This window comes from Molossus molossus, unplaced genomic scaffold (assembly GCF_014108415.1).
Source record: "Molossus molossus isolate mMolMol1 unplaced genomic scaffold, mMolMol1.p scaffold_m16_p_13, whole genome shotgun sequence".
NCBI classification, from domain to species: Eukaryota; Metazoa; Chordata; class Mammalia; order Chiroptera; family Molossidae; genus Molossus; species Molossus molossus.
Window position 1 is genome coordinate 535292 of NW_023425348.1, and position 26951 is coordinate 562242.

Sequence of the window (26951 nt, forward strand, 5' to 3'; positions counted from 1 at the left end):
GCAGCAGCAACCCCCTCGGAGATTCAGCCTTTCTCAGTTGAGGAAAAGAAATGCAAATTGAAGCTTATTAACAACCAGTATCTATCCCACCCTCTGGAAGTCCTCTTATGCAGAACACCAGGGCTACATTCCAAGGCACTGAGTAACTGAGACTACTAGCCTCCAGGAAAAAAACTAAAGGATCCCTGAACCTTTCCTGGGTTTGCAAATCTACCCATGAAATAAGACTTGACAGTGGACTTTAATGTGGGCCCACCCAGGCCCATCCAAACCGAGTAGAGGGAGCCACACACAGCAGAACACCAACACCCACAGGGAAAATTTGGCAGGCTCCAGAACCCACTGAGATAGCCAAAATGGTGAAAAAAAGAAATAATTCCCAAATGAAAGAAGAAGAGAAATCTATCAAAGAAGGGATCAATGAAATGCAATTAAGCAAATTATCAGTGGAAATAAAGAATGATATAGCAGAAATAAAGAACACGTTGGAAGGAATAACAAGAAGAGGAACCTGAGAACCAGATAAGTGAATTAGAACAGAGTAAAAAAAATCAACCAATCAGAAAACCAAAAGGAAACAATTAAAAACAGGAAAATAGTTTAATAGAACTGTGGAGCAACTGGAAACGAAATAACATTCACATCATAGGAGTCCCCAAAAAGAAAGAAAACAGTCATGGTTTAGAGATTATATTTGAAGAAATGGTGACAGAAAACTTTCTTGGTGAAGGATGGAAGCATTTTAGTTCAAGAAGCACAGAGAGCTCAAAGTAAGAAGAATCCAAACAGGTCCACACTAAAACACGTAGTAATTAAAATGCCAAAAATTAAAGACAAAGAGATATTCCTAAAGGCAGCAAGAGATAAGCAGCAGGTTACCTACAAAGGGAACCCCATAAAGCTCTCAGCTGACTTCTCACAAGAAACACTACAGTCCAGAAGGGAGTGGCATGAAATAATCAAGGTCATAAAACACAAGGATCTAAATCCAAGACTACTCTATCCAGCAAGGCTATCATTCAAAATAGGAGGTCAAATAAAGAGCTTACCAGACCAAAAACAAAAAAAAACAAAAAAACAGTTAAGGGAATATAACACCAAGCCAGCACTGCAAGACATGCTAAAAGGACTGCTGTATTTAGTAGAAGAACTAGGAAGAAAAATAGAACCACACTAAACAAAAATGGCAATAATTAAGTACATATCAATTACCACCTTAAATGTGAATGGTTTGAATGTTTTGATAAGAAGACATAGAGTAGCTGACTGGATAAAAAATCATGACTCACATATATGTTGTTTACAAGAGACCCACCTCACAACAAAAGACTCACATAGGTTGAAAACGAAGGGATGGAAAAAATCTTTCAAGCAAACAGAAAGGAAAAAAAAAAGCTGGGGTAGCAATACTCATATCACATAAAGTATATTTCAAAATGAAGACCATAACTAGAAACAAAGAAGGCTACTACATAATATTGAAAGAATCTATTCAACAGGAAAATATAACCTAGGTAAACATATATGCACCTAATATAGGAGCACCAATATATATTACAAATCTTTTGAAGGACTTTAAAAGAGAAATCAACAGTAATACAATCATAGCAGGGAACTTCAACACCCTGCTGACATCACTGGATAGATCATCTAGACAAAAAATTAAGAAAGGAACACACACTCTAAATGAAGCGCTAGGTCAAATGGATTTCATAGGTATCTACAGATAACTAGACCCCAAAACTGCAGAATTCACATTCTTCTCAAGTGAACATGGGACATTTGCAAAGATAGTCCACATGTTAGGGCACAAACTAAAGCTCTACAAGTTCAACAAGATTGAATCATATCAAGCATCTTCTCCGATCACAAGGGCTTGAAACTAGAATTCATTCCAACAAGAACATGCAAAGACATTTGAAAACATGGAGGCTAAATAGCATGTTATTGAACAATGAATGGGTTACAATGGAGATCAAGGAAGAAATTAACAACTTCTTGGAAACCAATGAAAATGAACACACAACAACATAAAATCTATGAGAGGAAAGGTCATAGCACTACAGGCCTACCTCAGGAAACAAAAAAATTTCTAGTAGATTATCTAACCTCACAATTTAAAGATCTAGAATGCAAACAAAAAGAAAACCCCAGAGCAAGTAGAAGGAGGGTAATAGGAAAGATCAGAGCAGAAATAAATGACATAGAGACCAAAAAAAAAAACAAAAAACAATTCATAGAATCAATGAAACAAAGAGCTGGTTCTTTGAAAAGGTAAACAAGATTGATGGACCCTTAGCTAAACTCAAGAAACAAAGAGAGAGAACCCAAATACACAAAATCAGAAACAAAAGGGAAGAAATAATAACTGACACCAGAGAAATACAAAGGATAGTTAACAAATATTATGAACAATTATATGGCAACAAATACCACAATTTAAGTGAAATGGACAAATTTCTAGAAACACATAGTCTCCCAAAACTGGACCAGGAAGAGATAGAAAACTTAAACAGACCAATAACTACAAAAGATACTGAAGATGTAATCATGACTTTCCCAGCTAACAAAAGCCCAGGCCCAGACAGCTTCACGGGGGAATTTTACCGAACATTCAAAGAAGAACTAATACCCATTCTCCTCAAATTATTTCAAAAAGTTCAAGAAAAATGAAGACTTCCAAACTCGTCTTATGAGGCCAGCATAATTCTAATTCCAAAACCAGAAAAAGACACTACAAGAAAGAAAACTACAGGCCAGTATCCCTGATGATGGACATACATGCCAAAATCCTGAACAAAATACAAGCAAATCAAATCCAGCAATACATCAAAAAAGTTATTCACCATGACCAAGTGGGATTCATCCCAGGGATGCAAGGCCAGTACAATATTCACAAATCAATAAATGCACCACATAAACAAAATGAAAGATAAAAATCATATGATCTTATCAATAGATGCTGAAAAAGCATTGGAGAAAATCCAGCACCCATTTTGATAAAAATGCTCAGCAAGCTGGGAATAGAGGGTTTATATCTTAACATAATAAAGGCCATATATGAAAGACCTATGACCAACATACTCAATGGGCAAAAACTAATAGCATTTCCCTTAAGAACTGGAACAAGACAGGGATGTCCACTTTAGCCACTCTGATTTAACATAATACTGGAAGTCTTCGCTCCAGCAATCAGACAGGAAGAAAAAGTAAAAGGTATCCAAACTGGAAAGGAGGAAGTGAAACTGTCATTATTCAAAGATGACATGATACTATATGTAGATAACCCCAAAGTCTCTATGAAAAATTTACTAGACTTAAATGAATTTGGAAAAGTAGCAGGATACAAAATTAATGTCAATAAATAGATGGGATTCTTATACACCAGTGATGAACTCACAGAAAGAGAAACTGAAAAAACAATCCCATTTATCATCGTGGCAAAAAAATTAAGATACCTAGGAGTAAACTTAACCAAAGAAATAAAGGACCTATTCTCAGAAAACTACAGGTCATTGAAGAAGGAAATAAAGGAAGATATAAAAACGTGGAAGCACCACCTTGTCGTGGATTGGAAGAATTAACATCATGAAGATGTCCATACTATCCAAAGCAATCTATAGATTCAGTGCAATCCCCATCAAAATACTAACAACCTATTTCGTAGAACTAGAACAAATACTTGAAAAATTCATATGGAACCAAAAAAGACCTTGAATAGCGACAGCAATCTTGAAAAAGAAGAACACATTATCGTATTTCAAGTTATACTACAAAGCCACTGTAATGAAACAGCCTGGTACTGGCACTAAAACAGGCAGATATATCAATGGAACAGAATAGAGAACCCAGAAATGGACTCAAGACATTATGCTTGATTAATATTTGATAAAGGTGGCAAGAGCATACAGTGGAGTAAAGACAGCATCTTTAATAAATGGTGTTTGGAAAATTGGACAACGACATGCAAAAAAATGAAACTGGACCACCGAATTACATCATACACAAGAATAAACTCAAAATGGATAAAAGACTTAAATGTGACTAATGAATCCCTAAAAATTTTAGAAGAAAATGTAGGTAGCAAAAGTTCAGCTAAGGCAACAGAAACAAAGGAGAAAATGAACTCATGGAACTACATCAAACTAAAAAGCTTCTGAACAGTAAAAGAAACAACCATCAAAATGGAAAGGCAACTCATCTACGGGAGAGCATAATTGACAATGATACATCAGATAAGGGGTTAATTTCCAATATATATATATATATATAGCATGCTCATACAGTTCAACAAAAGGAAGACAAAGAACCCAATTAAAAAAATGGGCAAAGGAACTAAATAGACACCTCTTCAAACAGGATATACAAATGGCTAAGAGACATATGAAGAAATTCTCATCATCACTAATCATTAGAGAGATATAAATTAATACAATAATGAGGTATCACTTCACATGTGTCAGAATGGCCGCCATCGACAAATCATCAAACAACAAGTGTTGGCGAGGTTGTTTAGAAAAGGAGACTCTAGTACACTGCTGGAGGAAATGCAGACTTGTGTAGCCACTATGGAAAACAATATGGTGTTACCTAAAAAAATTTAAAATTCAACTGGCATTTGACCCAATGATCCCACTTCTAGGAATATACCCTTAGAAGATTGAAACACCAATCAGAAAGAATATATGTACCCCCATGTTCATAGCAGCACTATTTACAATAGCTAAGATCTAGAAACAGCCCAAATGTCCATCAGTAGACAAAGGAATAAAAAAGCCGTGGTACATATACACAATGGAGTATATGCAGCTGTAAGAAAGAAACATCTCTTTTCCCTTGAGAGGACATGGAGGGACCTGGAAAGTATTATCCTAAGCAAAACAAGCCAACCAGAGAAACACAAATATCACATGATCTCACTTATTTGTGGAATATAATGAACATAACAGTCTGAGGTAGTCCCAGAGACATGGAAGTGGGATACAGACTGACAATCCCCAGAATAAGGAGCGGTGGGGGAGAGATATACTACAGAACTTATATGCATATATGCTTGAACCATGGAGATGGACAACAAAGCTGGGGACAGGGCGGGGAGGGTCGGGGAGAGGGGTATCAGTGGGGGAAAAAGAAGAAACATCTGTAACAAAAATAAATTTATTAATTAAATAAAAAATATATTCTAAATATAAAAAAAAAAAAAAACTTCTGGAGGACTTCAAAGGACAGATCAATAGCAATACAATCATAGTGGGTGACTTTAAAACCCCACTGACACCACTAGATAGATCTTCTAGACAAAAAATTTAACAGGGACACACAGTCCTTAAATGACCAACTACATCAGCTGGACTTAATTGATGTTTACAGACATTTCACCCCAAAGCTGCAGAATATACATTCTTCTCAAGTGCACATGGGACATTCTCCAAGCTAAAACACAAGTTAGGACATAAAGTAAATCTCTACAAATTCAAGAAGATTGAAATCATATCAAGCATCTTCTCAGATCACAATGCCATGATACTAGAAATCAATCACAACAAAAACATTCAAATACATGGATGCTAAATCGCACATTATTAAACAATGATTAGGTTACCAAGGAGATCAAGGAAGAAATTAAAACCTTCATGGAGCCCTGGCTGGTTTGGCTCAGCGGTTAGAGCATCTGCCTGCGGTCCGGAGAGACCCAGGTTCGGTTCCCGCTAAGGGCATGTACCTCGGTTGCAGTTTGTCCCCGGCCCTGGTTGGTCGTGCGGGTGGCAGCCACTCGATGTGTCCCTTTCACATCGATGTTTCCTTCTCTCTCTCTCTTCCTCTCTCTCCCTCCCACTCAGTCTGTACAAAAAATGGAAAAATGTTCTCGGGTGAGGATAAAAAAAAAAAAAAACCTTCATGGAAACCAATGAATATGAACACATAAGAACACAAATCTATGGAATACAGTGAAAGAAGTCTTGAGAGGAAAGTTCATAGCACTACAGGCCTAGCTTAAGAAACAAGAAATATTTCTAATTTACTTTCTAACCCTACAGCTCAAAGAACTGGAAAGTAAACCAAAAGAAAAACCCAAAGCAAGTAGAAGGATAGAAATAATGAAGGTCAGAGCAGAAATAAATGGTATAGAAACTAAAAAAACAATTCAAAAGATCAATGAAACAAAGAGTTGGTTCTTTGCAAAGATGAACAAGATTGATAGACCCTTAGCCAGTCTCCCAGGAAACAAAGAGAGAAGACCCAAGTAAACAAAATCAGAAACAAAAGAGGAGAAGTAACAACTGACACCACAGAAATACAAAGGATCATTAAAACATACTATGAACAATTATGCACCAACAAATTGGAAAATCTAGGTGAAATAGACAAATTTCTATAAATACAGTCTCCCAAAACTGAATTGGGAAGAGATAGAAAACTTGAATAGACCAATACCAACTAAGGAAATTGAAGATGTAATCAAGACACATCCAGCAAACAAAAGCCCAGGCCCAGATGGCTTCACGAGGGAGTTTTAGTGAATATTTGAAGAAGATCTAACTCCCATTCTTCTCAAACCATTCCAAAAAATGTAAGAAGATGAAAGACTTCCAAACTCATTTTATGATGCCAACATAATTCTAATTCCAAAACCAGATCAAGACACCAGAAAGAAAAAAAAAAAAAAACTACAGATCAATATCCCTGATGCTAGAATCTTTAACAAAATATTAGCAAATCGGATCCAGCAATACATCAAAAAAATTATTCATCATGACCAAGTGGGATTCATCCCAGGGATGCAAGGCTAGTAAAATATCCACAGATCAATAAATGTGATATACCACATAAACAAAATAAAAGATAAAAAACATATGATCATATTAAAGGATGCAAAGAAGCATTTGACAAAATCCAGCACCTATTTTGGATTAAAAATCTCAGCAATGTTGAAATAGAGGGATCATATCTTGATATAAGATAGACCATATATGAAAAACCTACAGCCAACATCAACTCAGTGGGCAAAAACTACAAGCATTTTTCTTTCTCTTTTTTTATTTTTTATTTTATAAATTTTTTATTTATTTTTTTGTTACAGATATTTTACCTTTTTTACCCCATTGGCACCCCCTCTCCACCCCCGCCCCGCCCCGTCCCCGGCTTAGTTGTCTAAGTTCATTGATCATGCATACATGTATATAAGTTCTGTGGTTTATCTCTTCCCACCACCCCCACCCCCTCTTCTGAGGGATGTCAGTCTGTGCCCTACTTCCATGTTTCTGGGTCTACTGTATTCCTCAGACTGTTATGTTCATTATATTCCATATATAAGTGAGATCATGTGGTATTTGTCTTTTTCTGCTTGGCTTCTTTCACTTAGGATAATACTTTCCAGGTCCCTCCATGTCGTCTCAAAGGATAAGAGATCTTTTCTTCTTACCACTGCATAGTACTCCATTGTGTATATGTACCACAACTTTTTTATCCATTCATGTACTGATGGACACTTGGGCTGTTTCCAGATCTTAGCTATTGTAAATAGGGCTGCTATGAACATGAGGGTACATATATTCTTCCTGATTGATGTTTCAGGCTTCTTAGGGTATATTCCTAGAAGTGGGATCACTGGGTCAAATGGAAGTTCAATTTTTAATTTTTTGAGGTAATACCATATTGTTTTCCACAGCGGCTGCCCCAGTCTGCATTCCCACCAGCAGTGTATTAGAGTCCCCTTTTCTCCACACCCTCGCAAACACTTGTTGTTTGATGATTTGTTGATGGCGGCCATTCTGACAGGGGTGAGGTGATACCTCATTGTTGTTCTAATTTGCATCTCTTTGATGATTAGTGATGTTGAGCATTTCTTCATATGCCTCTTGGCCATTTGTATGTCCTGTTTGGAGAGGTGTCTATTCAGCTTCTCTGCCCATTTTTTAATTGGGTTCTTTGTCTTCATTTTGTTGAGATGTATGAGCACTCTATAATATTGGAAATTAACCCCTTATCCGATACATCATTGGCAATGATGGTCTCCCATACAGTGGGTTGCCTTTCCATTTTGATGATTGTTTCTTTTGCTGTGCAGAAGCTTTTTAGTTTGATGTAGTCCCATGTGTTCATTTTTTCCTTTGTTCCTGTTGCCTTAGGTGATGTATCTGTGAAAATTCTGCTCCGTATGATGTCCAAAATTTTGTTGCCTACATTTTCGTCTAGAATTTTTATGGATTCACAGGTTACATTGAAGTCTTTTATCCATTTTGAGTTTATTTTTGTGTATGGTGTAAGTTGATGGTCCAGTTTCATTTTTTTGCATGTAGCTGTCCAATTTTCCCAACACCATTTATTAAAGAGGCTGTCTTTACTCCACTGTATGCTCTTGCCACCTTTGTCAAATATTAATTGAGCGTATTGCTTTGGGTCGATTTCTGGGTTTTCATTTCTGTTCCACAGGTCTATATGCCTGTTCTTGTGCCAGTACCAGGCTGTTTTGGTTACAGTCGCTTTGTAGTATAACCTGATGTCTGGTATTGTGATCCCACCTACTTTGACCTTCTTTTTCAAGATTGCTGTGGCTATTCGGGTTTTTTTTTGGTTCCATATGAACCTTTGAAGTATTTGTTCTAGTTCTATGATATATGACGTTGGTATTTTGATGGGGATTGCATTGAATCTATAGATTGCTTTGGGTAGTATGGATATTTTAATGATGTTAATTTTTCCAGTCCATGAACAAGGTATGTGCTTCCACTTTTTTATATCTTCCTTTATTTCTTTTTTCAATGACCTGTAGTTTTCTGCAAATAGGTCCTTTACTTCTTTGGTTAAGTTTATTCCTAGGTATCTTAATTTTTTTGGCACGATGGTAAATGGGATTGTTTTTTCAGTTTCTCTTTCTGTGAGTTCATCATTGGTGTACAAGAATGTCATCGATTTCTTGACGTTAATTTTGTATCCTGCTACTTTGCCAAATTTGTTTATTAAGTCTAGTAGATTTTTGATGGAGTCTTTTGGGTTTTCTATGTATAATATCATGTCATCTGCAAATAATGACAGTTTCACTTCCTCCTATCCAATTTGGATCCCTTTTATGTTTTCTTCATGTCTGATTGCTGTTGCTAAGACTTCCAGTTAAATGTTAAATGAGAGTGGCGAAAGTGGACATCCCTGTCTTGTTCCTGTTCTTAATGGAAATGTTTTTAGTTTCTGTCCATTGAGTATGATGTTGGCTGTAGGTCTTTCATATATGGCCTTTATTATGTCAAGATATGATCCCTATATTCCCACACTGCTGAGCGTTTTTATCAGAAATGGGTGCTGGATTTTGTCGAATGCTTTTTCAGCACCTATTCATATGATCATGTGTTTTTTATTCTTCATTTTGTTTATGTGGTGTATCACATTTATTGATTTTCGAATATTGTACCAGCCTTGCATCCCGGGGATGAATCCCACTTGGTGAATAATTTTTTTGATGTATTTCTGGATCCGATTTGCTAATATTTTGTTCAGGATTTTGGCATCTATGTTCATCAGGGATATTAGCCTGTAGTTTTCTTTCTTCGTAGGGTCTTTTTCTGGTTTTGGAATTAGAATTATGCTGGCCTCAGAGAATGTGTTTGGAAGTATTTCTTCTTCTTGAATTTTTTGAAATAGTTTGAGGAGAAGGGGTGTTAGTTCTTTTTGAATGTTCAGTAAAACTCCCCCGTGAAGCCATCTGGGCCTGGGCTTTTGTTTGCTGGGAGAGTCTTGATTACCTCTTCAATTTCCTTTGTTGTTATTGTTCTGTTCAAGTTTTCTATCTCTTCCCGGTCCAGTTTTGGGAGTCTGTGTGTTTCTAGAAATTTGTCCATTTCGCTTAGATTGCTGAATTTGTTGCCATATAGTTGTTCATAGTAATTGTTAACGATCTTTTGTATTTCCGTGGTGTTGGTTGTTCCTTCTCCTCTTTAATTTCTGATTGTGTGTATTTGGGTTCTCTCTCTTTGTTTCTTGGTGAGTCTAGCTAAGGGTCCATCAATCTTGTTTATTTTTTCAAAAAACCAGCTCTTTGTTTCATTGATCCTTTGAATTGTTTTTTTTTTTTTGGTCTCCATGTAATTTATTTCTGCTCTGATCTTTACTATTTCCTTCCTTCTACTTGCTCTGGGGTTTTCTTTTTGTTTGCTTTCTAATTCTTTAAGTTGTGAGGTTAGACAGTCGATTAGAAATTTTTCTTGTTTTTTGAGGTAGGCCTGTAGTGCTATGACCTTCCCTCTCAGAACTGGTTTCACTGCATCCCATAGATTTTGTGTTGTTGTGTGTTCATTTTCATTGGTTTCCAGGAAGTTTTTAATTTCTTCCTTGATATCCTTGGTGACCCATTCATTGATTAATATCATGCTATTTAGCCTCCGTGTGTTGAAATGTCTTTGCATGTTCTTGTTGCAACTGATTTCTAGTTTCATGCCATTGTGATCTGAGAAGATGCTTGATATGATTTCAATATTCTTGAACTTGTAGAGATTTAGTTTGTGTCCTATCATGTGGTCTATCTTTGAGAATGTCCCATGTGCACTTGAGAAGAATGTGTATTCTGTTGTTTTGGGGTGTAATTCTCTGTCGATATCTATTAAATCCATTTGGTCTAGTGCTTCATTTAGAGTCTCTGTTTCCTTGCTAATTTTTTGCCTAGAGGATCTATCCAGTGCTGTCAACGGAGTGTTGAAGTCCCCTGCTATGACTGTATTGTTGTCCATTTCTCCTTGGAAGTCCTCCAGAAGCTCTTTAATATATTTTGGTACTCCTATATTGGGTGCATATATGCTCATCAGGGTTATATTTTCCTGTTGGATAGATCCTTCCAATATTATGTAGTGGCATTCTTTGTCTCTAGTTATGGTCTTCGTTTTGAAATGTATTTTATCAGATATGAGAATTGCTACCCCAGCTTTTTTTTGCTTTACATTTGCTTGGAAAACTTTTTTCCATCCCTTCACTTTCAACCTATATGAGTCTTTTGTTGTGATGTGGGTCTCTTGTAAACAACATATAGATGAGCCCTGGCCAGTTTGACTCAGCGGTTAGAGCATCGGCCTGCAGTCCGGAGACACCCGGGTTCGCTTCCCGCTAAGAGCGCGTACTTCGGTTGCAGTTTGTCCCCAGCCCTGGTCGGTCGTGCGGGTGGCGGCCACTCGATATATCCCTGCACATCGATGTTTCTCTCTCTCTCACTCCCTTCCTCTCTCTCCCTCCCACTCTATCTGTGCAAAAAATGGAAAAATATCCTCGGGTGAGGAAAAACAAAAAACAAAAAACAAAAAATCAAACTATAGATGAGTCATGCTTTCTTATCCAATCAGCTACTCTGTGTCTTTTTATGGGAGCATTCAATCCATTTACATGTCAGGTGATTATTGATATGTACTTATTTATTGCCATTTTTGTTTAATGTGGTTCCATTTTTCTTCCCATTTCTACTGCTAATTACAGCAGTCCTTTTAACATTTCTTGCAGTATTGGTTTGGTGCTAATATATTCCCTTAGCCTTTTTCTTTGTATGGGAAGCTCTTTATTTGACCTTCTATTTTGAATGATAGCCTTGCTGGGTAGAGTAGTCTTGGATTCAGATTTTTGTTTTACATGACTTTGATTACTTCATGCCATTCTCTTCTGGCCTGTAGTGTTTCTTGTGAGAAGTCAGCTGAGAGCCTTATGGGGTTTCCCTTGTAGGTAACCTGTTGATTATCTCTTGCTGCTTTTAGGATTCTCTCTTTGTCTTTAATTTGTGGCATTTTAATTACTATGTGTCTTGGTGTGGGCCTGTTTGGGTTCTTCTTACTTGGGACTCTCTGGGCTTCTTGAATTTGAATGCCTTCTTCCTTCACCAAATTAGGAAAGTTTTCTGTCACTATTTTTTTGAATATATTCTCTATCCCTTGCTCATTTTCTTCTTCTTCAGTGACTCCTATGATGCGAATATTATTACGTTTCCAGTTTTCCCACAGTTCTCTTAAGCTGTCTTCCTGTTTTTTAATAGTTTTTTCCTTTTGTTTTTCTGATTGGTTGATTTTTTCTACCCTGTCTTCTAATTCACTGATCCAGTCCTCAGCTTCCTCTACTCTGCTTTTTAAACCTTCCAATGTGTTTTTCATTTCTGATATGTCATTTTTAATCTCTTCTTGATGGTTTTTAATTTCCATTTGGCTTATTTTCAGTGTCTCTATGTCCTTACTCATGCTGTTCAGCTTCCTCAAGATCATGGCTCTGAATTCTAGCTCTGTTAAAATGCCTAATTGCTCCACATTGATCTCATCTTCAGTGGAGGTGTCTTGCTCTTTCATTTGGCTTCTGTTTCTGTGTTTCACCATTTTGGCTATCACTGTGTGCTTTGGAGCCTGTCAAGTTTTCCCTGTGGGTGTTGTTGTTCTGCTGTTTGTGGCTCCCTCTCCTGTGTTAAATGAGCGAGGGAGGACCCACGTTAAACACCACTGTCAAGTCTTACTTTCCCAGTTAAAGTTGCCAGCCCAAGAAAGGTACTGTTATCCTCTAGCTTTTGCCTGAGGCTAGCAGTCCCGGTTACTTGAAGAGTTTTGGGTTGTCAGTTGATTGAAATACTCCCTCAGGTGCTCAGCACTGGGGGCTTTCATGAGGGTGGGGCAGATGCTAGTTGTTAATGAACCTCAATTAGCAGTTCAATGGCCCACAGGGTGGGGTTGGATCTCCAAGGGAGGGGCTGCTACCTCTCCTCAGAGCCCTGGGAATGTGGCCTCCGTCCTGGGTGGCTGCCACTTTGCAAACGCTCTGGGTGCCCTACAAATCCTGAGTGTCCCCACACAGTTCCAGTCCAGTCTGCCCTCCCTCTGCCGGAGCCCAAGGTAAATGGCTGTGGCTGTTTTAGCCTCTGTCCCGGCTCTGTGCTCTGGAGCCACTTGGGAGTGTAACCCGAGGGCACTGCTCCCAGCTAAGGCCGCTGCCAAGCTGCCGACCGTAAGCTCCCACCCCATCTCGCGCCTTCGCAATCCTACCGGGATGGAGTCAGTGTCCCTCGTTATATGGTCCTTGCAAGATGCTTTTCTGTTGCTTTTTCCCATCAATTAGTCTGTGTTATAGTTGTAATTCCAGTTTGGTTCTGTGAGACGGTCTGTGTAGCTCTGTTCACTCCGCTGCCATTTTTCGATCTCGCATTTTTCTTAAGAACATGAACCAGACAGGGATGCCCACTTTTGCCACTCTTATTTAACATGGTACTGGAAGTCTTAGCCACAGCTATTAGACATGAAGAAAACTAACTGGAAAGGAGGAAGTAAAACTGTCATTATTTGCAGATGACATGATACTGTAATAGAAAACTCTAAAGACTCCATCAAATATCTACTAGATTTAATAAATGAATTTGCCAAAGTAGCAGGACACAAAATTAACGTCAAGAAATTGACAACAGTCTTATACACCAACAGCGAACTCAATGAAAGAGAAACTAAAAAAAAAAAAATATTTATCATTGTGGCAAAAAAATTAAGATACCTAGTAATAAACTTAACCAAAGAAATAAAGGACCTATTTGCCAAAAACTACAGGACATTGAAAAAAGAAATAGAAGAAGATATAAAAAGTGGAAGCAAAAAAGACCACAGGTAGGCACAGCAGTCTTAAAAAAGAAGGACATAGTAGGAGGGATCACAATACAGGATATCAGGTTATACTATGAAGCCACTGTAATCAAAACAACCTGGTACTGGCACTAAAACAGGCAGATAAATAGAACAGAGCAGAGAACCAGAAATTGAGCCAAGACATTATGCTCAATTAATTTTTGACAAAGGTGGCAAGAGCATATAATGAAGTAAAGGCAGCCTCTTCAATAAATGGTGTTGGGAAAATTGAATAGCTACATGCAAAAAAGGAAGCTAGACCACCAATTTACACTATACACAAGAATAAACTCAAAATGGATAAGAGACTTACATGTGACAAATGAATTCATAAAAATCCCAGAAGAAAATGCACGCAGCAAAATTTTAGACATCACATGCAGCAGAATTTTTATTGATACAATGCCTAAGGCAATAGAAACAAAGGAAAAAATGAATACATGGGACTACATCAAACTGAAAGGCTTCTGCACAGCAAAAGAAACAACCATCAAAATGGAAAGGACACCCACTATATGGGACTGCATAATTACCAATGATATGTCAGATAAGGGGCTATTTTCCAAAATATCTAAAGTACTCATACAACTCAACAAAAGGAAGACAAAGAATCCAATTAAAAATGGTCAGAGGACCTAAATAGATACCTCTGCAAGCAGGACATACTAATGGCCAAAAGACATGAAAAAATGCTCAACATCACTAATCTCAGAGAAATGGAAATGAAAACAACTATGAGGTATCACCTCACACCTATAAGAATGGATGCCATCAACAATCATCAAACAACAAGTGCTGGCGAGGGTATGGGAAAAAAAAGAAGTCTGGTATACTGCTGGTGGGAATGCCAATGGGTGCAGCCACTATGGAAAACAATATGGTGTTACCTCACAAAATTAAACATGGAACTGCCATTTGATCCAGTGATTCCACTTTTTGGATTATACCTTAAGAAGACTTAAACACCAGTTGGAAAGAATATATATATATATATATTCATAGCAACACTATTTACAATCACTAAGATCTGGAAATGGCCCAAATGTCCATCAATAGATGAGTGGATAAAAAAGTGTGGTACATATACACAATGGAGAACTATGCAGCTGTAAAAAAGAAAGATCTTTCATTTTTTGAGACAACATGGAGGGACCTGGAGAGTATTATGCTAAGCAAAACAAGCCAATCAGAGAAAGACAAATATCACGTGATCTCACTTATTTGTGGATTATTAATGAACAAATCAAGCTGAGTAACAAAAAAAAACCAGAGACATGGAAGTAGGGTGCAGACTGACAAACCTCAGAAGAGGTGGATGTGGTTGGGGAGGGAAGAGATAAACCACAGAACTTTTACTCATATATGTGTAGACTAGGACATAGACAATAATGCTGGGGGGGGGGCAGGATTGGGGGGAGGGTGTCAATTGGGGAAAAAAAGAGAAACGTCTGTAACAAAAATAAATAAAAAATTTTAAAACAAAGAAAACACAAGGAATCTTCATCTTTTTTCAAATTTCAGAACAGTCATCTTTCCCCAACACTCAAAGACATAGTATCCAATGCCATTATAGAGTCCAAATGCATTCCTTTATGAAATGATATTCAGATGAATAATTAGCAACAACAAAACCTCTAATTTAACACAGCATATTGAACACCTGAGTTTTTCATTAATCTCTTCTTAGACAATAGTACTTATAGGAAAGATATAAAAGAAATGTAATTCTCTTTCAACTTGTGCATACAAAGAATAGAAAAATAAAACGATGGAAGAGAGCAAGATGGGAATACAGACATGAGTGGTATTTGGCTTAGCACGGAGGAGAAAGCTAAAGTCTCTGGTCCTACAGAAGAAGCTACAGAGAAGAAGCAAGCATGTTCACTCTAAATCTAAATAGCAGGGGGCGGGGGAGTGCTAAGTAGAGGGTTAATCTACAAGGTCCAAAATGTGACAGAATAATTTAGAAAATGTACAGGAATAGAACCGCTCCAGGTATTTTAAGCAGAAAGAGATTGAATGCAGGAATGCTGTGCTTATAGAATCAATGGAAAGGATGAACAGGTTCTAAGCTGCATATCCTGAAATGATGCACTCAAAATATATAACTGACCAGCTAAGCAAGCTACCACTTCTGAGGCCCCCATTGAAGCTATGTTGGTCTAGGTCAGAATCCATAGCCATAGCCATACCAACCTTTGAACATCAGGGAGCTGAAAAATGGACACCAAAATGTGTATTCCAGTGATTATGAAGATAGGTAAAAAAAAAAACAGTAATACTGGACCATTTTCTTCACACTCAGCAAGCTAGAAACTGGATCCTTCTTCTGCAAAATTCTAATCTTGATAACCAGTGTTAATAGTCAGTTGCCAAAGGAAAATGGAATCTATTTCACTTCTGCCAGTCAAACATTGAGCAAATGAGTCTAACCTTAGGAACCAAATAATCACTCAGAACCTCAGTGCAAGGGAAATTGGAAATGTGGTTTCTAGCTGGGTAGCCATGTGTTTAACAACTGTATTACTATGGAAAATAGATTGCTGGTGGGGGAGGTACTCTAGTAGTATATAACAGGTTTATCTTCCTGAGATATTGAATCAAAGATGCTCTAAATTTAGGCAGGTGCATAAAAGGGGATTAAGTAAAAATCTACATGCTGAATACTGAGGTTCCCAGCTTCTTTCCTCCATTTCCCTTCCAGAATGCCAGAAATCAGGTGTAGTCTTACCAGCATGATCAGAACATTGTTACTTGGGCAAATTGGTTCAAGGGAAGAGCACTAAACATATGTATATTTGGAAGCCCAAATGAAATGGTCAATGGGAAGCTAGAGTTCCACAAAATCTTGCCACACATAAAGTTTCCAAACAAATTTTAGTGCCTCACATTTAAATAGAGAGAGACTTCCAAGTATATTAGTTATTTATTGAGCACCTTTAACATGAAAGAGAAAGACCAAAATAAACAAGCAAAAAAATCAAAACAAAACAAACAAAAAGAAGAATCAATTGTTGGTGAAAACAGGAAAATGGACACTCAAGAGCTGAGTCAGAGAGCAGCTTCATCTCTGCAGTGGTGAGGGGGCAGATTCATGAACCTCCACGGCATCCAGCTTCCCTCATGTGCTTGGGGGACATTCACTGATTCAAAGCAGCAGTGAATTTTTATCTCAAAAAACAATTTGTGGAAAAAAAACTCTGTTGAGAGGAGGAAGGGCTACAGGCTTTATGTGGCTCCCAAATACTAAACATGCTGCTGAAACTCCCAGGCTGTCTGTCAACCAGCTGGGGATTACAGCTGGGGATTCATTTAGATTTAGGGAGAATGTAAATTTCCATATCAGTCCTGAGTTGCTGAAGAAATGAATTGTTAGGCAGGGCTTTAAAGCCAGCCCAGGGACTTAGGCTTAACACAGCATTGCCAAGGGGATCAGAGGTTCTTGGGTGACCTGTGTCTAAATCCCTAAACTCATATACACATTTGATCATCTATGCAGCACCATGACTCATATCTTCACCAGGCAAGCTATGTTAAATGCTTCCCCTGACCTCCTGTACAAACCCACCAGTAACTCATCCTATTGAAAATGATCTGGGTATTGTACTTCAGTGTTCATATATATAAAGGCTGCTAAATTCTGACTATCACAGGAGCTTGGGCCAATTTATCCTATGTACTCCTGCTTTTGTTATTGAAATGTAAAACTATTTAGTTTACTGATACCAAAATTTTTAGTTGGAAAAGAATAAAATTCGATAAAGCTGTTGTCTCTGTTATTTTTGGCATGGTATATGTGAGATGCATTTAAATCATCAAAAGATTGATTCATTATGAAGCATTTCTTCCCAACCAAAGTGCAATGAATTATTTAAAACTCCTGGTATCCAAAGCTTCTCATGCACCCTTTTTTAGTAATTTACAAGTACTTTCTTGGATGTAACCCAATTTATTTTTCAATGTCAGAATATCTCAATTATAGCAAAATATCAAGACCTTGGTGAAACAAACCAACATGAAAGAGAGAAACTAGAGGGCTTAAAATATTGAGAGAGTGGAATGTAGTTCTCTTCTATTTGTTAATTATGGGTCTTTAGGGAAACTTGTTAGGAAGTCTATTTTATAGTTGGAAGTAAACTTTATTATAAGCTCTGTTTCTTGACTTTTGTACTAACATCCACAACCTTCATTTCTCCCTTTTTTTCTACAGAATTTTCTCCTTTGGATTGTATCATGTGTGGTTCTATACATTGTCTTACATTGCTAATTTGTTTTCTTCAGTATTTCTTGTCTTTTTAAGTTTTATATTAACTCATTCTGGGCATCCCCACTTACTCTCTGTCCTTTCAGAGTACAGTTTTAGCATACAAAAGGCATTAAACAAATGTCACTGATTGATGGATATCACTGATTGACACCCTCATGTTGCACATTAATGACTGTTCTATTTGAGTGAAACAAAATGACTGTGGAATTCATTGTTAAATTAAGCTATTGTTTAGGGAATCTGAACCTGTATCTGAAATGACTGATCATATAGCATATGGAAAGAAAATCAACACATCTGTCAAACAAAAAGAAAGCACCCAGTACTAACGATTTCCATAATGATTGTCATTAATGTCCCACCTATATCTGTAGCTTTGTGATGGAGAGATACCTTAGTGTAGTCTTATTACTTATTGTAGGAATAAATTTGATTAGGAATTAACAGATCTAGATTCCAGCTCCGGTATCATCACTGTCATCCTATTTCCATGAGCAAATCACTGTGATTTATTCTGGACCCACTTTCACCCTCCATATATTTGTCAGAGAAGGGCATACTTGGCTTTTGCATAGGATTATGTAATATGGATGTAATGAGATAAGGCATTTGAAATAATTTTAAAATGTTAAAATGAGCCTCACTTCCCTACATCCCAAGTTAATCATTTACAAAGCAAAATACTACAACTCTGGTTCAAAAAAGTAAACATAGATTGCTCATAATATAAGAATTCTTAGTACCGCCATCTGTTATTTTCAGACTATTTTTATCCATTAAGCATGTTTGAGAAGGAATGATTGTATTTTTCTTTTTTTTTTCTTTATGAATTTTTATTTATTTTTTTGTTACAGATATTTTACCTTTTTACCCCATTGGCACCCCCCCCCCTCCACCCTGTCTCCGGCTTAGTTGTCCATGTCCATTGGTCATGCATACATGCATATAAGTTCTGTGGTTTATCTCTTCCCACCCCCCACCCCCCATCCCCTCTTCTGAGGGATGTCAGTCTGTGCCCGACTTCCATGTGTCTGGGTCTACTGTATTCCTCAGACTGTTATGTTCATTATATTCCGAATATAAGTGAGATCATGTGGTATTTGTCTTTTTCTGCTTGGCTTCTTTCACTTAGGATAATACTTTCCAGGTCCCTCCATGTCATCTCAAAGGATAAGAGATCTTTCTTTCTTACCGCTGCATAGTACTCCATTGTGTATATGTACCACAGCTTTTTTATCCATTCGTCTACTGGTGGACACTTGGGCTGTTTCCAGATCTTAGCTATTGTAAATAGTGCTGCTATGAACATGGGGGTACATATATTCTTTCTGATTGGTGTTTCAGGCTTCTTAGGGTATATTCCCAGCAGTGGGATCACTGGGTCAAATGGAAGTTCAATTTTTAATATTTTGAGGTAACACCATATTGTTTTCCATAGCGGCTGTACCAGTCTGCCTTCCCACCAGCAGTGTACTAGAGTCCCCTTTTCTCCACACCCTCGCAAACACTTGTTGTTTGATGATTTGTTGATGGCGGCCATTCTGACAGGTGTGAGGTGATACCTCATTATTGTTTTAATTTGCATCTCTCTGATGATTAGTGATGTTGAGCATTTCTTCATATGTCTCTTGGCCATTTGTATGTCCTGTTTGGAGAGGTGTCTATTCAGCTCCTCTGCCCATTTTTTAATTGGGTTCTTTGTCTTCATTTTGTGGAATTGTATGAGCACTCTATATATATTGGAAATTAACCCCTTATCTGATACATCATTGGCAATGATGTTCTCCCATACAGTGGGTTGCCTTTCCATTTTGATGATTGTTTCTTTTGCTGTGCAGAAGCTTTTCAGTTTGATGTAGACCCATGTGTTCATTTTCTCCTTTATTTCTGTTGCCTTAGGTGATGTATCAGTGAAAATTCTGCTCCGTATGATGTCCGAAATTTTGTTGCCTACATTTTCTTCTAGAATTTTTATGGATTCACGGGTCACATTTAAGTCTTTTATCCATTTTAAGTTTATTATTGTGTATGGTGTAAGTTGATGGTCTAGTTTCATTTTTTTGCATGTAGCTGTCCAATTTTGCCATCACCAATTATTAAAGAGGCTGTCTTCACTCCACTGTATGCTCTTGCCACCTTTGTCAAATATTAATTGAGCGTATTGCCTTGGGTCCATTTCTGGGTTTTCAGTTCTGTTCCACTGGTCTATATGCATGTTCTTCTGCCAGTACCAGGCTGTTTTGGTTACAGTTGCTTTGTAGAATAACCTGATATCTGGTATTGTGATCCCACCTACTTTGTTCTTCTTTTTCAAGATTGCTGTGGCTATTCAGGGTCTTTTTTGGTTCCATATGAACTTTTGAAGTATTTGTTCTAGTTCTATGAAATATGTCGTTGGTATTTTGATGGGGATTGCATTGAATCTATAGATTGCTTTGGGTAGTATGGACATTTTAATTATGTTAATTCTTCCAATCCATGAACAAGGTATGTGCTTCCACTTTTTTATATCTTCCTCTATTTCTTTCTTCAATGACCTGTAGTTTTCTGCAAATAGGTCCTTTACTTCTTTGGTTAAGTTTATTCCTAGGTATCATAATTTTTTTGGCGCGATGGTAAATGAGATTGTTTTTTCAGTTTCTCTTTCTGTGAGTTCATCATTGTTGTACAAGAATGCCGTCGATTTCTTGACGTTAATTTTGTATCCTGCTACTTTGCCAAATTCATTTATTAAGTCTAATAGATCTTTGATGGAGTCTTTAGGGTTTTCTATGTACAATATCATGTCATCTGCAAATAATGACAGTTTCACTTCCTCCTTTCCAATTTGGATCCCTTTTATTTTTTCTTCATGTCTGATTGCTGTTGCTAAGACTTCCAGTACAATGTTAAATAAGAGTGGTGAAAGTGGACATCCCTGTCTTGTTCCTGTTCTTAATGGAAATGTTTTTAGTTTCTGTCTATTGAGTATGATGTTGGCTGTAGGTCTTTCATATATGGCCTTTGTTATGTCGAGATATGATCCCTCTATTCCTACATTGCTGAGCGTTTTTATCAGAAATGGATGCTAGATTTTGTCGAATGCTTTTTCAGCATCTATTGATATGATCATGTGTTTTTTATTCTTCATTTTGCTTATGTGGTGTATCACGTTTATTGATTTGCGAATAGTGTACCAGCCTTGCATCCCTGGAATGAATCCCACTTGGTCTTGGTGAATAATTTTTTTGATGTATTTCTGGATCCGATTTGCTAATATTTTGTTCAGGATTTTGGCGTCTATGTTCATCAGGGATATTGGCCTGTAGTTTTCTTTCTTCGTAGGGTCTTTTTCTGGTTTTGGAATTAGAATTATGCTGGCCTCATAGAACGTGTTTGGAAGTCTTCCTTCTTCTTGAATTTTTTGAAATAGTTTGAGGAGAATGGGTGTTAGTTCTTTTTTGAATGTTCGGTAAAACTCCCCCGTGAAACCATCTGGGCCTGGGCTTTTGTTTGCTGGAAGAGTCTTGATTACCTCTTCAATTTCCTTAGTTGTTATTGGTCTGTTCAAGTTTTCTATCTCTTCCGGGAATAGTTTTGGGAGACTGTGTGTTTCTAGAAATTTGTCCACTTCGCTTAGATTGTCGAATTTGTTGCCATATAGTTGTTCATAGTAGTTGTTAATGATCTTTTGTATTTCCGTGGTGTTGGTTGTTACTTCTCCTCTTTCACTTCTGATTTTGTGTATTTGGGTTCTCTCTCTTTGTTTCTTGGTGAGTCTAGCTAAGGGTCCATCAATCTTGTTTATCTTTTCGAAAAACCAGCTCTTTGTTTCATTGATCCTTTGAATTGTTTTTTTGGTCTCTATGTCATTTATTTCTGCTCTGATCTTTACTATTTCCTTCTTTCTACTTGCTCTGGGGTTTTCTTTTTGTTTGCTTTCTAATTCTTTAAGTTGTGAGGTTAGACAGTCAATTAGAAATTTTTCTTGTTTTTTGAGGTAGGCCTGTAGTGCTATGAACTTCCCTCTCAGAACTGCTTTCGCTGCATCCCATAGATTTTGTGTTGTTGTGTGTTCATTTTCATTGTATTCCAGGAAGTTTTTAATTTCTTCCTTGATCTCCTTGGTGACCCATTCATTGTTTAATAACATGCTATTTAGCCTCCATGTGTTGAAATGTCTTTGCATGTTCTTGTTGCAACTGATTTCTAGTTTCATGCCATTGTGATCTGAGAAGATGCTTGATATGATTTCAATATTCTTGAACTTGTAGAGATTTAGTTTGTGTCCTATCACGTGGTCCATCTTTGAGAATGTCCCATGTGCACTTGGGAAAAATGTGTATTCTGTAGTTTTGGGGTGTAATTCTCTGTAGATATCTATTAAATCCATTTGGTCTAGTGCTTCATTTAGAGTCTCTGTTTCCTTGCTAATTTTTTGCCTAGAGGATCTATCCAATACTGTCAACGGGGTGTTGAAGTCCCCTGCTATGATTATATTGTTGTCGATTTCTCCTTGGAAGTCCTCCAGAAGATTTTTAATATATTTTGGTGCTCCTATATTGGGTGCATATATGTTTATCAAGGTTATATCTTCCTGTTGGATAGATCGTTTCAATATTATGTAGTGGCCGTCTTTGTCTCTAGTTATGATCTTCATTTTGAAATCTATTTTATCAGATATGAGAATTGCTACCCCAGCTTTTTTTTGGCTTTCCATTTGCTTGAAAATTTTTTTCCATCCCTTCACTTTCAACCTATGTGAGTCCTTTGTTGAGAGGTGGGTCTCTTCTAAACAACATATAGATGAGTCATGCTTTCTTATCCAATTAGCTACTCTGTGTCTCTTTATGGGAGCATTCAATCCATTTACGTTTAAGGTGATTATTGATATGTACTTATTTATTGCCATTTTTGTTTAGTGTGGTTCTATTTTTCTTCCCACTTCTACTGCTAATTACAGCAGTCCTTTTAACATTTCTTGCAGTGCTGGTTTGGTGCTAATGTATTCCCTTAGCCTTTTTTTTTTTGTCTGGGAAGCTCTTTATTTGATCTTCTATTTTGAATGATAGCCTTGCTGGGTAGAGTAGTCTTGGATTCAGATTCTTGTTTTTCATGACTTTGATTACTTCATGCCATTCTCTTCTGGCCCTTAGTGTTTCTTGTGAGAAGTCAGCTGAGAGCCTTATGGGGTTCCCTTTGTAGGTAACCTGTTGCTTATCTCTTGCTGCTTTTAGGATTCTCTCTTTGTCTTTAATTTGTGGCATTTTAATTACTATGTGTCTTGGTGTGGGCCTGTTTGGGTTCTTCTTACTTGGGACTCTCTGTGCTTCTTGAACTTGAATGCCTTCTTCCTTCACCAAATTAGGGAAGTTTTCTTTCACTATTTTTTTTGAATATATTCTCTATCCCTTGCTCATTTTCTTCTTCTTCGGGGACTCCTATGATGCGGATATTATTACGTTTCCAGTTGTCCCATAGTTCTCTTAAGCTGTCTTCCTGTTTTTTAATAGTTTTTTCCTTTTGTTTTTCTGATTGGTTGATTTTTTCTACCCTGTCTTCTAATTCACTGATCCAGTCCTCAGCTTCCCCTATTCTGCTTTTTAAACCTTCCAATGTGTTTTTCATTTCGGATATGTCATTTTTTATCTCTTCTTGTTGGTTTTTAATTTCCATTTGGCTTATTTTCAGTGTCTCTATGTCCTTACTCATGCTGTTCAGCTTCCTCAAGATCATGGCTCTGAATTCTAGCTCTGTTAAAATGCCTAATTGCTCCATATTGATCTCATCTTCGGTGGAGGTGTCTTGCTCTTTCATTTGGCTTCTGTTTCTGTGTTTCACCATTTTGGCTATCACTGTGGGCTTTGGAGCCTGTCAAGTTCTCCCTGTGGGTGTTGGTGTTCTGCTGTTTGTGGCTCCCTCTCCTGTGTTTAGATGAGCGAGGGAGGACCCTCGTTGAACATCACTGTTAAGTCTTACTTTCCTGGTTAAAGTTGCCAGCCCAGGAAAGGTACTGTTATCCTCTAGCTTTTTGCCTGGAGGCTAGCAGTCTAGGTTAATTGATCAGTTTTGGGTTGTCAGTTGATTGAAAAACTCCCTCTGGTGCTCAGCCAAGGGGCTTTCACGAGGGTGGGGCAGATGCTGGTTGTTTGTGAGCCTCAATTAACACTGCAATGGCCCACAGGGTGGGGTTGGATCTCCGAGGGAGGGGCTGCTGCCTCTCCTCAGAGCCCTGGGAACGAGCAATGTGGCCACCGTCCTGAGTGGCTGCACTCAGCCAAAGCTCTGAGCGCCCTCCAAACCCCGAGTGTCCCGACACAGATCCAGTCCAGTCTGCCCTCCCTCTGCTGGAGCCCAAGGAGAGTGGCTGTGGCTGTTTCAGCCTCTGTCCCGGCTCTGCGCTGTGGAGCCGCCTGGGAGTGTAACCCGCGGGTGCCGCTTACAGCTAAGGCTGCTGCCGAGCTGCCGACCGTGGGCTCCCAGCCCCGTCTCGCGCCTTCGCAAGCCTACCGGGATCGAGTCAGTGTCCCTCGTTGTATGGTCCTCGCAAGCTGCTTTTCTGTTGGTTTTTCCCGTCGATTTGTCTGTGTTATAGTTGTAATTCCAGTTTGGTTCTGGGAGACAGTCTGTGTAGCTCTGTTCACTCCGCCGCCATTTTTCGGTTCTCTGTATTTTTCTTAATATATAGATGATTATCTTTTTTTTTTCTTTTTTTTTTTATCCTCACCCCAGGACATTTTTCCATTTTTTGTTCAGCTAGAGCGGGAGGGAGAGAGAGGAAGAGAGAGAGAGAGAGAAACATTGATGTGAAGGGACACATCGAGTGGCTGCCACCCGCACGACCCAACCAGGGCCGGGGACAAACCACAACCAAGGTATGTGCCCTTAGCGGGAACCAAACCTGGGTTTCTCCAGACCGTAGGCCGACGCTCCAACCGCTGAGCCAAACCGGCCAGGTCAAAAGTCTTCCCATCTTTAAGTGCTGTGTCTCCTAGGAAAGTTTTGTGACCCCTGCTGCAAACATGTTTCCTCTTCCAGACTACAGTGCCTTCTATATCTATGTATGAAATGGTATCTAGCCCATTCTGTTTTATGTGACTTTTATATCACTGTGTTTTTGTTTTTTTATTCAATAATTATTTTCTGCTTCTTTTATTCCCTGTTTCTATCTCTGTTGATAAAACATGAGCTTTTTGGTTGTGTTCTAGTTATCATTATATTCAGAAGGATCTGGAAGATTTTTCTTGGGCCATAAGAAGCAGCCCATAGAGTTGTTGAATTAATTAGAACTAGTGGGCCACATTTTTAGGTATAAGTATCAAACTGAACCTTTCATAGAACTAGAAAAGAGTAAAACTAGTCTTAGCATGCTAAAAAAAAAAAAAAAAAAAAGAATCTTTAAGTGTGCCTGGAAGGAAAGAATTCAGCTGTTTGACAAATAATGTTAGTGAGTTTAGAGTGGGTGTATTGCCAGAAGTCAGTAGCCTATGTCAGACACTTGGAGTCATGAATATCATTCTACAAAGCTAAATACTTGGTTTGCATATTAGACACACATTTAAAGCTTATGAAGAGTCTACAAAACATAAAAGGAATATTCTAGAATCTGGCCAGTTTTTAAAAACATAACGTACAAATCCTTTATGTTTGAATAAAAACTTGTATTATGAAGTGTCCTCAGTTTGTTTAGGGGCTGGACATAAAATTTGAACAAATATTTTCAAGTAGTACTAAGAACAACTTTGTGTTGATGATGATGATGATGATGATGATAATGTGAAGGGATCTTAAATAACATTTCTAGTATTTGGAAACCTATGAAGGCCGTATCTACACAAAGAATAGGGGCATTAGCTTGAGCACAGTCATTGACTGAGTCTTTAACATTTCTGTCCATTTATTTGCATTTCCACTGCTTATTTGATTCACATTATCTATATTTTCTTCTTAGATTATTAAAAAGGGAAGAAAGTTTCACATTCATTCCTCGGTCCCGTGAAGAGCTTCCTGACAACTTTCCAAAGGAAATCCCTGGGATCTGCTATTTCCTGGAGGTGAGGACTGGTCCCAAGCAGCCAAAGCCTTCTCTTTCTTCGTCAAGAATAAAGAAGATTTCCTACAACATTGGCACCATGTTCCTCCGGGAGACAAGCCTCTGAGACCTGTCACATATCAAAGACTCCTCCAAAAGCACAAGCCCAGATCACAGGGAACAATGGGAGAGTGGACAGAGATTCTCTGTCACTGATTGTTGGGAACGAACAGCGGAATTTGTTATGTCAGGCAATAATCCTAGTAAAAGGTGGGTGACAACTATTAATGAAAAAAATGAAGGGTGGGGGAAATAAGGCATGTCCATCCATATGAGTGTTTTTGGTTACATATATATTTTAATTACAAGTATGGGCCCTCTTTTAAAACTAGCCAATAAATAGACTTCACCTTTTCCTGTTTGTCACACATACAGGTATCTTTCCCTATATATTTGTTTCACTTTTGAGAGCCAGTTTTGAGTGTGTATGCCTACATTTAGTGAGTTGGTATATGTAGAACATTTTCTAATTTTGTTTTTCTGAACAGACATTTCATACATATATTATGGCAGTGTGGTAAACTTTTCAGCAGGAAGAACTGTAACTGAGCAAAATATTTTAGGGATAGTACCTATTTTTATACATATCTCTTCTTCTAGATCATTACATTTCACACAACAATATTAGATTTTCAGAATCTGCTACTATATAGTTGGTATGTTATGTAACTCTAACCTATTAATTGAATACAGTTTTATTTATATAGAGTCATTAGGGGCTTAGACTGAGAACACACATAACCAAGGATTCCAGATGCTGAGAAAGAATTGTACATCTTCTTGGTAAATATATCTTTTAGATTGAATTAATGTAGCATGGAATCCAGAGGCAATGGAATTTCCTAATAGCACATATATCTGTAATCAGGATTAAACAAATGTCTTTTTTGCCATCTTTTAACAAATATCAATCAAAATAAAATGCTCTCTACATTGGACCCCTTTCAACTTAGCACTTATACACACAGGTAGTTGTCGTAACATACTACACTGCATTCTA

The 26951-nt window shown here is 37.8% G+C and overlaps 1 protein-coding gene across 2 annotated transcripts in view; it reads left to right on the forward strand.

Annotated features, from left to right (window-relative positions):
• The window catches only part of GUCY1A2 (guanylate cyclase 1 soluble subunit alpha 2), a 462539-nt gene extending 436175 nt beyond the window's left edge, over positions 1–26364 (forward strand). The window contains exon 8 of one of the 2 annotated variants that reach the window (XM_036258990.1): positions 25811–26364. In XM_036258990.1, coding sequence (XP_036114883.1) covers positions 25811–26018 — 208 coding nt within the window. In that variant the 3' untranslated portion in view covers positions 26019–26364. The remainder of the gene's footprint in view (positions 1–25810) is intronic. The other variant, XM_036258989.1, reaches the window with a different exon arrangement.
• The last annotated feature ends 587 nt before the right edge of the window (positions 26365–26951 follow it).